General features: G+C 34.6%; 1 protein-coding gene across 1 annotated transcript in view; it reads right to left on the reverse strand.

The window, feature by feature from the left end:
* The window catches only part of ABCD2 (ATP binding cassette subfamily D member 2), a 68,140-nt gene that overhangs the window by 18,569 nt on the left and 35,097 nt on the right, over positions 1 to 14,474 (reverse strand). Inside the window, exon 8 of the mRNA XM_038577276.1 lies at positions 1,811 to 1,956. Within this exon, the coding sequence (XP_038433204.1) occupies positions 1,811 to 1,956 (146 nt within the window). The remainder of the gene's footprint in view (positions 1 to 1,810; positions 1,957 to 14,474) is intronic.

A 14,474-nucleotide genomic window follows, 5' to 3' on the forward strand; every position in this document is an offset into this window, starting at 1 on the left:
ATATATATGAGATTTCCATATAAAATATCAAGTACCTTCATAAAAAGAAAATATCATAGTATCAATATTATAAGTGGTAATATTACCAGTAGCTACTAATTCTTGTGCATTTACTATGTGTCATTGTTCTAAATGCTCTACAGAGAGTCTTTTTAAAAAGTTTTTAATTCCAGTTGTTAACATACAGTGTTTTATATATATATCTAGATCTATCTATCTATCTATCTATCACATCTTCTTTATCTATTCTAGATACACTCTGTGGGCTGCTTCCATATCTTGGCTATTATAAATAATGCTGCTATAAACACAGGGATGCATCTATCCTTTCATATTAGTGTTTTTGTATTCTTTGGGTAAATACTCGGTAGTGTGATTGCTGGATCACAGGGTAGTTCTATTTTTAACTTTTTTGAGGAACTTCCATACTGTCTTCCAGAGTAACTGCACTGGTTTGGATTCTCACCAACAGTGCAAGAGGGTTTCTTTTTCTCCACATTCTCACCAACGATTATTTCTTGTGTTGATTTTCGTCATTCTGATAGGTGTGAGGTAACATCTCCTGGTGGTTCTGATTTGTATTTCCCTGATGGTAAGTGATGATAAACATCTTTTCATATGTCTCTTGGCCATCTAGAGGTCTTTTTTGGAGAAATGTCTGTTCATGTGTTCTGCCTGCAAAAGTTTCTTATTCTGATATAGTCCCAATAGTTTATTTTTGCTTTTATTTCCCTTGCTTCAGGAGACATATCTAGAAAAAAAGTTACTATGGTTGATGTCAAAGAGGTTACTGCCTATATTCCCTTTAGGATTTTTATGGTTTTAGATCTTACATGTAGGTCTTTAATCCATTTTGAATTTATTTTTGTGTATGGTGTAAGAAAGTGGTCTGGTTTCATTCTATTGTGTGTTGCTGTCCAGTTTTCCCAAGACCATATAGCTGTGGGACTCTACAGAAAGTCTTATTTAATACTCACAGAAGCCTCATTAGATAGCTATTTATATAAAAAAAGATAGCTATTTATCTCCATTTTACAGTTGAAGATACAGATGAAAGTGCTAATTAAGATTTGATTCTAGATCTCTGACTTCAAAGTCCACATTTTTAATCATTGTACTTCTGATAGGTAAATGGACTAGGAAAGAAAACATGAAACCTATGCAAAATTAAACCTAGAATTCTAGCTTGTTATTTTAATAGTTTTTCAAGGCTATCAAATTATGTGTTATCAAGTTATTTGAAATAATGACTATTAGAAAGTAATTCTTTTTTAAGCTTATATGTATAACTGTTACATCTACTCTTTCAACAATGCCTTATGCATAAAATACATAGTATAGAAGTTTCTATATCTTATCTAATTCTCTATGTGCTTCTTGAAAGAGGAAAAAATATACTGGTAAGACTGTGGGTCTGAAAACAAAAAAGAAATTCTGTGATACCTATTTATCAAATTATTGTTTAATGTAAGTTGAGAACTTGACAGGAGAGTATTTCTGTCACAGACTTTATATACATTTATATACATCTAGATTGATGATGGCCTTAGGGACAATCACGTATTCAAAAATGAAGGAAAAACTGTTTTCAAATGCTAGCAGCAGACAATAAAAAGCCTCATGTGCTGCAGGAAATATAACCCAAGCAGAAAAGAGGATGTCAATAATGGAAAAGCAATAAATGCTATAAGGTCTGTCTTTTGTGTTTATGTTCCAGTATAAGCATACATTCAAATTAAACCACAGACTATTTATCCAAGTTTATTTCTTGAAACAAAGTTAAGTGCATTTTTAAAATGATAGACTTTACCTCCTTCTCTTTGAACTATGTGATAGAGGTGCACATTATGTAGAATACATTCCAGATCATGATCTGTATAGCCTTTATCATGCATGTCATCCACTGAATCAGGATAGATGACTTGATCACGAAGACTTCCAAGAGACATATATGGCCTATAAAACACCAAGCACACAAGAATCCTAGTACAAAGTTATTTTAGTTTACTAGGGTGACATTCTCATGGTCTGAAAACTCCAGAGCAGACTTTAAATACCATATGTCTAGGGTTACATTCATTACCTCATGACAAGTATTTCTCAGGCACTACAGGATAATATTCTGTTACGTTCATGTAAAAATTTATTGAGACATAGCCACAAGAAAAAGTTGGATATTTTTGGCACAGACGTACATACCTTGTTTCACTATATTTTATAAACATTGGTTCTGCATTTCATCTAAAATTATTTGGTTTTAAATGTTATGAAATTTGAGGTTTTGACCCAGTGATGTGAAGTAGCAAAGCTTTTAAAAAATGCCATTAATGGGGTGCCTTGGTGGCTCAGTTGGTTGATAATGGACTCTTGGTTTTGGCTGAGGTCATATTCTCATGAGTGGTGTGATCCACTTGTGTCAGGTTCTGGGCTCAGGAGGGAGTCTGCTTGTCCCTCTCACTCACTCCCTCTCTGCTCTTCCCCACTAACTTGCGTTTGGGAGCATATTTGTGTGTGTTCTCTCTCAATCTCAGATCAATCAATTCTATGAAAAATAAAAATGCCATTAATAATAAAATTAAAGCAAAGCAAATTAAAATTATGCTGAGTTTCTTACTTTTCAGATTGGTAAAAGTTCAAAAACTTGACAACTTACTCAGCTGGAAAACTATGGAGAAACAGGTACACTCACATCAGTGAAAATGCAAAAATGTACAAACTTTTGGAGGCGATTTGGAAAAACGTCATATATTCTGGCCTTTGACCCACTTCTTGCAATTTACTCTAAAAGATATACTTCCAAAAATACAATAAGAGTGTGTAAGGTTATCTGCTGAAGCATTATCTGTAACTGAAAATATTGAAAACAACCTAAATGTCCACTCAAAGACTGGATAAACTATAGCACCTACACTATTGAGCTGTGAAACAGGATGTAGACAATCTCTATAGAATGATATTCCATTATATTCTTTTAAGTTGAAAAGCAAAGTGCAGAAGTAGATGTATAGCCAGGTTTTTCAACAGCAGCATTATGGATAACATGGAATCAGTACTTTGTAGTCGAGGGCTTTCTTATGTATTGTAGAGGTTTAACAACACACCCAATCTCCACCTACCAGATGCTAGTAGCATCTACTATAGTAGTTACTCCTTATTGTACCCTGCAGGACAACACCATCTCCATTTGAGAACCACTAACATACAGTGTACTTTTTTTTTTTTTTACAGTGTACTTTCTTTACACAAAACGAAAGCAAAAAAGAAAGAATACGTTTATCTGCTTACATTTATTAAAAAAAAAAACACAGTAAACTAGAAACTAATAAGACAGGTTACCTAAGGGAGATTGGAGAAACAAGGCAGCATGGATAGGGGAGAGAGTGACTTCTCTAAGTATCCTTTCTATATATTTTTACTTCCAGAATCATGTTAAAAAGTTATTAAAAAATATAACATTAAACCAATAATGGTGAAGGAAGAAACCTTAAAATTCAGTACAAACAGAAACAAATGAACTGAATAGTATATCAGAGAACCACATAAAAGTGGGGGGAGGTACTGGTCCAAGGAACTTGAACTCAATTTCAGGTGAAGACCAAGAGAACCACAAATACTGAACCTTATTTATTTATTTATTTATTTATTTATTTATTTATTTATTTATTTATTTATCAATCATCTATCTATCTATCTATTGAAGATTTTATTTATTCTATCTATCTATCTATTTATTTATTGAAGATTTTATTTATTTATTCACGAGAGGCTCAGAGAGAAAGAGAGGCAGAGACCTAGGCAGAGGGAGAAGCAGGCTCCCTGCATGGAGCCCAATGCAGGACACGATCCCAGATCCTGCTCTTGCCTTGAGCCGAAGGCAAATGCTCAACCGCTGAGCCACTCAGTTGTCCCCTGAACCTTATTTATTTATTCATGAGAGACACAGAGAGAGAGAGGCAGAGACATAGGCAGAGGGAGAAGCAGACTCCCCTCAGGGAGTCTGATGTGGGATTGATCCCAGGACCCTGGGATCATGCCCTGAGCTGAAGGCAGATGCTCAACCATTAAGCCACTCAGGCATCCCAATACTGAACCTTATTTAGCACACTTCTTGTTGGTAATGATACAGGTGTAGCAATTCTGAAATTATTGTACCTATGTTGCAGGATTGACCAAAGAAGTAAACAGTTTAATAATGTTAGGAGCTAGGTGCTCCCTCTGAAGAAAGATGATACTAACAGAGCAGGTGAGAAGGCAAGAAAATCTGTAAATACTTCATTTGAATTAGGATGTCAGTATGAATTCATGCTTTAAAAAAATCTATTTCCTGTTTTGTCTACACTTGGTGTATCCTGATATTGTCCTCTGAGAAGGACATAGCATCATTTAGGTAGTGCAATGGGTTGAACTGTGGACCCAAGAATATACGCCCATGTCCTAAATTCCCAATACCTGGGAATGTGACCTTATTTGGGAAAAAAAAAAAAAAGTCTTTGCAGATGTAACTAAGTTAAGGCTCTCCAGATGAGATCATTCTGGATTAACCAGATGGGCCCTAAGTCCAGTAAGTGCCCTTATAAGAAGAGGAGAAAGGAAGGGAAGAAAGTCATGTGATGACAGAGAAGAAGACTAGAGTTATGCTGTCCCAGGCCAAATTCATCTGGCACCATAAGAAGCTGGAAAAGGCAAGAAAAGACTCTATCCTAGAGCTTTCTTGCAGAGAATAAGCTTGCCAATACTTTGATTTTGACCTCCTGTCCTCCAGAACTATCAGAGAATACATTTCTGTTGCTTTAAACCACCAAGTTCTTGGTTAATCAGCATATCTCAGGAACAGGTAGCTTTCTTGCACCAAAACCAAACCAAACCAAACCAAACCAACAAACCAACAAAAAAACCCCAAAAGCATTACCTGAATCATATCACCAGGAAACTACCAGACAAACCTAACTTAAAAGACTTTCTTAAAATAATAACATTTTTGCCCTCTATGTATATCAACTCATTAAAAAAGAGAGAAGCTGGGGAGGTGAGATTAAAAGAAACTACAGCACCATAGCAACTAAAATGCAAATGAATTGAGAAAAACAAGTTATTATAAATGATAGCATTATGATCATTGGCAATATTTAAATATGGAAAATTGTTGAGGCTCCTGGGTGGCTCAGTCAGTTGGGCATCTGACTCTTGGTTTCAACTCAGATCATGATCTCATGGCTTGTGGGATCCAGTCCCGTGAAGGGCTCTGTGCTCAGCAGGGAGTCAGCTTGAGGAGTCTCCCCCTGCCCCTCCTCTCCTCTCTCTCTCTTTCTCACACATACACACTCTCTCTAAAATAAATAAATATTAAAAAATATATTTATATAAAAAAACATGGAAAGTTATTGGGGGTCACTGAGAGGACATGACTGCTGGTTGACCATGAGCTGGGCTGAGACAATCAGAGGTTCCTCACTGCCTCACATGTGCTCGGAATGTATGCTCTGCCCACCATTCCCACTGCTGGAACTGTTTCCAAGAAAGCAGCCTTGAGAGAGCAATGTGTTTTTGGGACCATCTGGATGCTATATGTGACTGAACCCAGTTAAGGCCTCCATACACAATTAAGATTCTGGTGGGCAAGTGCAGAGATCCATTCACCGTGTAGTTGACCAAGACAGGCTTCATATGTTAGTTCCCCTGCCTGTTAAATCTGCCTCCTACCAATCTAGACTAGTTTCTTCTGTCCCCTTTTGCCGTCCATGTACAGGAGCCAGTTTGTGAACCAACAGAAGTATATTTAGATAATATTATACCAGTGTTAATTTTCATGAATTTGATTATTGTGTTATGGTTATGCTAGAGAATATCTTTGTTCTTTGGAAATACACCCGAAAGTAGTTAGGGATGAAGATTTCTGATTCCTGCAACTTACTTTGAGAAAACGAGAGAAAGTTGAAAGTTTTAAGTATAAATGTGTTTTTGTAGATCAATTTTCTACCTAGTTTCCCATAAGATGCAAATAATTTAGTTGAAGGAGAGACAACACAAAGTTATTTTATAATAAGTTTAACTAATATATGAAAATAAACTATTTCTATTTTAATGATATATATATATATATATACACACACAATCATGTAAAGATTTTTAATGTGGTCTTTACAAATATAGGAATCATTGGTCATATTTTAAAAATTGAGATATAGAGGTGCCTGCATGGCTCAGTCAGTTAAACATCCAACTCTTGGTTTCTGCTCAGGTCACGAGACTGAGCTCCATGTCAGGCTCCATTCTCAGCAGGGAGGCTGCTTGAGATACTCTCTATCCCTCTGCCCCTCCCCTGCTCATGCTCTTCCTCTCAAATAAATAAATAAATCTTTAAAAAAAATTGAGATAAAGTCCATATATAATAAAAATCCACCCTTTTAAAGACACAGTTCAGTGATTTTTAGTATATTCACAAGCTCATGTAACCATCACCACTATCTAATTCCAGAATATTTTCTTCACACCAGAAAGAAACTCCATATCCGATAGCAGACAGTCCTATTCTCACTCCTCTCAGCCACTGACAGCCACTAATCTACTTGCTTTCTCCAGAGATTCGCCTATTCTGGACATTTCATATACATGAAATCACATAACATGTGGTCTTTTGTGTAACATGTGGTCTTTTGTGATGGCCATCTTTCTGTTAGCATAATGCGAAATTTCAGGTTCACTGTAGCATGTAACAATATTTAATTCCTTTCTATGGCTGAATAATATTACACTGTATGAGGGCAGTCCCGGTGGCCCAGTGGTTTAGCACCGCCTTCGGCCTAGGGTGTGATCCTGGAGACCCAGGATCGAGTCCCACATCACGCTCCATGCATGGAGCCTGCTTCTCCCTCTGCCTGTGTCTCTGCCTCCCTCTTTCCGTGTCTCTCATGAATAGATAAATAAAAAATCTTTTTATTTATTTATTTATTTATTTATTTATTTGTTTGTTTGTTTGTTTATTTATTTATTTATTTATATTTTTAAAAAATCTTTTAAAAAATATTACACTGTATGAGGATGCCACAGTTTGTTAATCCATTCATCAGTTGATAGATATTCTAGTTGTTTTCACTATTTGGATATTATAAACAGTGGGCATACACCTAGGAGTGGAATTTCAGGGGTATATGACTGTTTACTTTTTGAAGCACTGCCCAACTGTTTTCTGAAGTGACTATACCATTTCTGGTCACATTTTTTTTCCCTACCATTTCCCTATATCTTTTTCTCTTGCCTTTTTCTTTACCTTTCCCTCTCCAGTCTAACCATATTTCTTTAAAAAAATAGAATTAGGACACACAATTATTTGTCTATATTACGTTAAGCACTCATATAATGTGACAATATCTTAAGTTAATGTCTGGTAATAATAATTGTAGCATAAACAGAAATTGGCTATCAGAGCCAGTGACTAGTTTTTCAAATGGTACCTAAGACTACTTAAAGAAGAAATACAAGGTAACTGTAGTGAGCAGCACTTTTGCTAGCTTTCAAAAGACACCAGTTCCAATTTGATGTAAATTAGATGCACAGATATATCTTATACCTTAGTATGAACTCCAGATATGATTTGATCTACAGAACAGCCATGACACAATATATAACAGAGACTACAATGATTAAAATACATCTGAACATTCATTTCACAGATATTTCTACAGGATTTTACCATAAGACTTGATTAACTGGGAATATCTGATGAAATCATCTTTTACATCTACATTTCAAGGAAGACAGTAAAGAGTCACGGTTGTGATAATAGGCTTTAGAGAGACGGTTCTGGGCTGGAATTCCAATTTTCCTATTTACTAATGATGTGACCCAAATTCTGAACTAGAGCTGCTTCATTTGCAAAGTAACTTATTATTCCGTTTGTTATAAAAACTAAATGAGGCGGTGGGTTTTTAATAGAGCATGAATGAAGCAATGTAGTCCGAGCACTTAGTACAGAAAAGATACATAGCAGGCACTCAATAAACTATTACGGGAACAAAAGTTCATTTCTATTTCGGTTTATGTTTGCTACCAATGTGGTACGGCAACATTTTAAAAAAAGCAAAAGAACTTCCATTAACCAGGGATGCCTGGGTGGCTCAAGGTTAAGCATCTGCCTTTGGCCCAGGGCATGATCCTGGAGTCCCGGGATCAAGTCCCACATTGGGCTCCCTGTATGGAGCCTGCTTCTCCCTCTGCCTGTGTCTGTACCTCTCTCTCTCTGTGTGTGTCTCACGAATAAGTAAAATCTTAAAAAAAAATTTATGTGAAGGGAATGCATATTAAATTATATAAGAAATATTTATAAAATTATATATTTATAAGGACTCAACAAATACTGCTCTATTAGAGTTCCATTTTTTCTTAATTGTTTTATCATCATGTAAAATGATATAAATAACACATTCTATATGTTTTTAATGGGGTACAGAGCAACTAAGGATACTTTTTTTAAGGGCAGAGGGGCAAAGGGACAGGGGTAGAGAGAGAATCTTAAGCAGACTCCACACCCAACATGTAGCCTGGTGCAGGCTCTATCTTACAACCCTGAGATCATGACCTGAGCCAAATACAAGAGTCACTCACTTAAGCAACGAGCCACACAGGCACCCCTAAGGATACTTTGATAGACTTAATTAATATATTTACTTAAAAATATTATTAAGTTAAAGTTACCACCAAATTCTCTTGAAAAATTATATCAAGAAAAGTTGGGATGATGCAGAATCTTTTTGAAAGCACAGGAAACAGAGGACCCTATATTCAATGTTAATGGATTAGTTTGCATGTGATCCTTTTCCAACTCAAAGGCCTGGAATTTAACATTTTAAGCTAGGTCAAGTTTCTCTAGTTCTTACTAAAGTTATACATAATTGAAAAGCACTTAAAGTACCCTTTACTAAGCTTCTTTCTAGATATATAGACCTATTCAGATTATCTTCTAAATATTTCAGGTAGATCAGTTACCAAGTCAGAATGTTATTAGCTTGCTTGCTCTGGCCCATCAGAGAGGGGATCATGCAACATACCTACTATAAACAAAAGAAATAGATTGCTTATAATTAGTAGCTATCAAAAAAGAAACACTAACTAGTTTTAATTTACTTCCTAAGTAAAATCCAGAATAACCTCTATTTGTTGTGGAAAAGATATTGGAATAAACTCATAGGTATCACATTATAATTTGAATTATTATTATTTAAACAATTATCATAATTGTTTTTCTTTGTAATCTGGGATTACTTCAAGTGCATCTACATTTAAAATTGTTAATTACAATAGTAAAATTAAAGTTTTTCAGATCAAATCCATTCCCACTCATTATGGCTTTTTACATTTATATTACAAATGTCTCTGGGTATTCCTGTAATTTGTATTCTACTTCACAGTTTTCTGTGTTAATGTTGAAAAATCTGACAATTTATGATTGTTTTGGTAAAATGTGTTAACATTTATTAGGGTTTATATTCATATATTTTTATATTGTTCTGTATTTTTCTCTTTAATAGAGACAAAAGGAGAAACCATCGAGAAATGTTAGCTCTGTCTTTTAAGGTTTTAGTCTCTGGAATGATCATCCAAAATTCTAAATGTCTCATAGTCATCTGGAATTTAATTGTCAACAATGTTGACAAAAATATCACAGCAGTATAAACTATATTTAAGCATGAGATGTGTTAAGTTTAAGGTACAGCTAAGTGCTGCTGTGTTACCATAGTGATAAGACGTTAGCAATCTGAAAGCCATAGACTATAGCTATTAATAATTCATATAAATGTACACACTGGGACCAATCATGTCATCAGATTCTTTCATGAATAGCAAGAATAAAATTTGAGTCCTCAATACATAAGTCATTCCTAATATTCTTAAAATAAATATGTAGCAAAAAAGAAGAAGTATTCAACTGAAAAGAAATATTAACTATTACTGCAATCATATTTTTAGGATGTTATTTCTAGGTGCCAAAGCACAGCCTCTGGAGAGCAGGGACTACATTTAATTCCAAGTAATAAGAATAATGTTAGTGGAATAATCAAAGTATTGCTAACCTGATGAGAATGCAAATTTCTTAAAAATCACTTTTGTTATAAGTATTTATCATTATATTCGACTACTGTATGAAATCCCTGTTATTTTACTTTTTGATCTACAAAAATTCTAATTCCAAGTGGTTCAACTTAAGCTTGACTCATAAAATTAGGAAAACTTTTGGATGCAAAGGAAGATTTTTCTCCATTGTTATTTTTATAAGTTAATCCACAGAAGAGTTAAAAATAAAAAAAAAAATCTATGCTAAACATTTTTCTAAGCAACAGGAAGCTATAGGAAATTGTTTATATTTATAGATTCCTTTAAGAGAGTTTTTTTTTTTTTTTTTTTTTTTAAGAGAGTTTTAAAAAACTGAATCACTACACAGGAGATACCAAAATGTATAATTTACAATTCTGTCAACCAATTGCCTGAAGATACTTATGCAAAGTTTACTTGCTTTGAATCTAATAGTTAGAAAGCAAAGAAACAGAAGTAAATTAGCTACAGCAATATTACTGAGCCTTCTTCATGGTTAAAATAATTTCTTTACAAGTAAATTAGCTGCAGTAATATTATAAGCCTTTTTCATAATTTCTTTTACAGGGGACATGTTAAATGACAAATATTTACAACCCCACCATAAAGAGGATTATATATCTAGGACAAGCAACAAAATAAATAGCTGGTTTCCTTATTAGTATATGGAGCCAGACTGATTTGGCAGTCGAAACCAAATCTGTGCAGATGTTCATTCACTCATTTATTCAATCTTTCATCATATGTTCATTGTAGTGTTATAATATGCCATTCTATAGATTCAATAGATTCAGTAGGATACCACCAGTATGGTACAGAGATGCAGATGCCCTTTCTAGCTTATATTCTATAAAGATTTGTTCAATAGTGAGTCAACATGGGCAAAGTCTGTTCTAGTAACAACCCCCACTTCCTAAACTCAGATTTGTCTAATTTGGGGGCAGCAAGACCAGTGTATGTGTAACTGACAGTGTATGGGGCTCCATGAGTAGGCCTGTATTAAGCCATATCACATTCTTCCTTTATTCCAGTGGCCATGTCAGACCAACATTCCACTCAGGCAACGGCCCCAGGGAAGCCTGCATCTTTGTCCTTCAGAAGCTCTTCCTATTTGTGTTTTTACACCTAGAGATCCATTAAGAATAAAAAAGTCCAAAAACTAGAGACCAAGAGGAAAATAGTAATCAAGATATTTAAACTAGCATTCCCCCATATTCTTACTTAGGTCCTTTTCCAGGCCCCATCCTCATGTTTTAATCTGAGGGAAAAAAAATAAAAAAGAAAGACAAAAGAAGAAGAGAAAAGAAAAGCAAGGATCTCACTAAAAATACATTAATTGAGTATGAGGGCACCATCTCTGCCATGGAAAAAGGAGGCAAACTAGTTTTTCTAACCTCCTTCCTGATCTCATGTGCTCCTGATCCTTCAATAGTTATTATTTGGTTTTATATGTGTGGGTTAAGCGATATTCTTCAATAACATAGTTCTCCTATCCCTCCAAACAGGAAATCCTGGATTTGAAATGTATTTATATAGAAACAATTCAAAAGGATGTTCAGATTTTTAAATATCTTCACAACTCATTTGACACATCCACATCTTAGCCTGCAATGCAGTGGTGTCAATGTTGGTGTTACTTAAGTGTGCTGGTCATTCTGATGAACCTCTTAAACCAAAAATCTTTTCTCTGTTTTAAAAGACAATCTCTTGTTTTGCCAACATAAAGGTCAAATAACTATTTTTTAATGTCATAATGTATTATGAAAATTAAGATTTGCTTGTTTCATGTCTCTGCAGGAAGTCTGATTTTATTAAGGGAATCCTTTTAGAGATTATTTTAAATTTTATGGATAAGTGGGTTTTAGAAGAAAGGAAGGAATACAGGACAATTTTTTTTAAAATCTATTTATTTATGAGAGACACACAGAGAGAGGCAGAGACACAGGCAGAAGGAGAAGCAGGCTCCTCTGGGGAGCCTGATGCGGGACTCAATCCCAGGACCCCAGGATCACAACTTGAGCCAGAGGCAGACACTCAACCAACTGAGCCACCCAAGTGCCCCATAGAGGAAATGTTCTAATTTGAAAATGATTTGCAAATAAAGAAATTTTAATGTTATACAAGAATATATCTTCCTTCACATTAATATAAATGAATGATAGCCAGTACCTCTGCTAAGTTTTTTGCTAAAATTTTCCTGTGTTGCTCTCCAGCCCCAGCATTATATGGACCTCTGCTTCCAAACAATAGCTTGATATTAGTACAGATTTAGCATACCAAACAAACAACTTTAGCAGGTGATACTTGCAAGGTCAGGCAAAAGCACAGTAATTTTTCAGAGAAATGTGCCCTGCTGCTAGCAACAACCAAGACAAAATAACTTTAGAGTCAGATATGCCTAAGTTTAAATGTTAGCTCCAGTCAGCTGAATGACTTCAACCTAAGTTTTCTCATCTAGGATTAGAAGTACTAACACCAAGTTTATGGGTTTTCATACAGAAAAATTAGAAACATATAATATGTGTAGAATAGTGACTAAGTATGGCAATCACTTATCACATTGTAAAATAACAAAACAAAACAAAAACAAAGTAATAAGGCCAGAGATGTTCAGTTCTTGCTAAAGATGTTCTAGGATCCATCAATTATTTTAAAAGGTCATAAGATTCTCAAAATAAAAATCAATATTAATTCACTTTATGTTAAAAATACACAGGCTAGTCAACTATACTTCAATTTAAAAAATGCATAGATTGTATCATTAAAGGCATGAGTGGAAATGCCAACAAAGAAAGAATGGATTAAATACTGGCACTGCTAAAAGCTGAGATTTCATGTCATAAGCTCTTCTGACTAAGAAAAACAATGGATAAATACAGAAATTTTTGAAAGTGAATGCAAACTATAAAAGAATCATTTTGTTATTCCCCATAAATTTGGGGAATAACAGTGCTAGAGAGGCTTTAATTACTATAATTTTCTGAGAAAACATTTAAGGTCGAACAGTGGTTTGTTTTTTTCCTTTTCAATCACAGGTAGATGTTTTCAATATGATTATTTTATTAATCTGAAAATAACAGGCAGTGAATGCAGAGGGTTTATTTCCAGAGATTTGATGAAGTCTAACTCTAGCTCTGAAATGCTGTGTAACTCAAAGTATTAAAGTCTCTAAACCCTTTTTAAAAGATTTTATTTATTTATTCATGACAGAGAAAGAGAGAGAGAGAGGCAGAGACACAGTCAGAGGGAGAAGCAGGCCCCACACAAAGAACCCGATGTGGGACTCGATCCCCAGACCCCGGGATCATGCCCTGAGCTGAAGGCAGATGCCCAACCACTGAGCCACCCAGATGTCCCAAGTCTCTAATCCCTTTGAACTCCAATTTAATTATTTAAAACATTATACTTAGCATGACTTACGCAGAGCATAATCAATATGTACTGTTTATACACCTAAAGATACAAGTAACCTTACCTATATTTAATTTTCTCTATAATCTAATTAGTCATGCTATCATTCCTGGATACAAATTTAGGATTTTTGTATTTCATTTAATTTAAAAATGTGGTTCATAACTATTTATTAAGCAGTATTTACATTAAGTCTGGAAGATAAAGCTGCATGGTACTTGAACATACTATCCTGTGAATGAAGTAGTAAACAAATACTGAGCTGATAAATAAAATGTTATTTTGTTTATTTTAAAACATTTCATTTATTTATTTGAGAGAGAATGAGAGAGATCATAGAGGGAGAAGAAGAGGGAGAAGCAGACTGCCTGCTGAGCAGAGAACCTGATGCGGAACTCAATCCCAGGACCCCGAGATCATGACCTGAACCAAAGGCAGACACTTAACTGACTGAGCCACCCAGGTGCCCCTAAAATGTTACTTATAATTTCAGAATATCTTTTAGCAAAATAAAATGAGAAGTAGTAAGTGTAATAGAAGTTACCATCATCTTTTGTTATATTTCTCAAGGAGCATGAACAGACTAAAATTGAATATATAAGATTATATCATATGTATATAAGAAAAATATGTCATTTACTTGTGGAGAGGAGATAAATTCCTCAGGTAGAAACTGGGCAAATGGCAGACCCAAAAAGCACCAGAGAACTTTAAAAAGTAATTCAAAGAACTTCAGCATAAAGACTACTTTAGCAATGCTTAAGGAATGGGAGCTATTATTTCCAAATATGTACCAATGACATAATATTAATGGACTTGAATTAATAAATATTTGCTTTTCTCAGTTTGGTGTATTAAAGGGAGTGTAGATAGGACAAACTTGCTTAGAAGTTTCCCAAAGCAAGAACAAAAATTGTGTGCCTACTTGAATCTGAGGCATTTCTAATCTATTTAGTCACTGGAGAAATAGCCAATTC

The sequence above is a fragment of the Canis lupus genome, chromosome 27 (assembly GCF_011100685.1).
Source record: "Canis lupus familiaris isolate Mischka breed German Shepherd chromosome 27, alternate assembly UU_Cfam_GSD_1.0, whole genome shotgun sequence".
Classification (NCBI taxonomy): domain Eukaryota; kingdom Metazoa; phylum Chordata; class Mammalia; order Carnivora; family Canidae; genus Canis; species Canis lupus.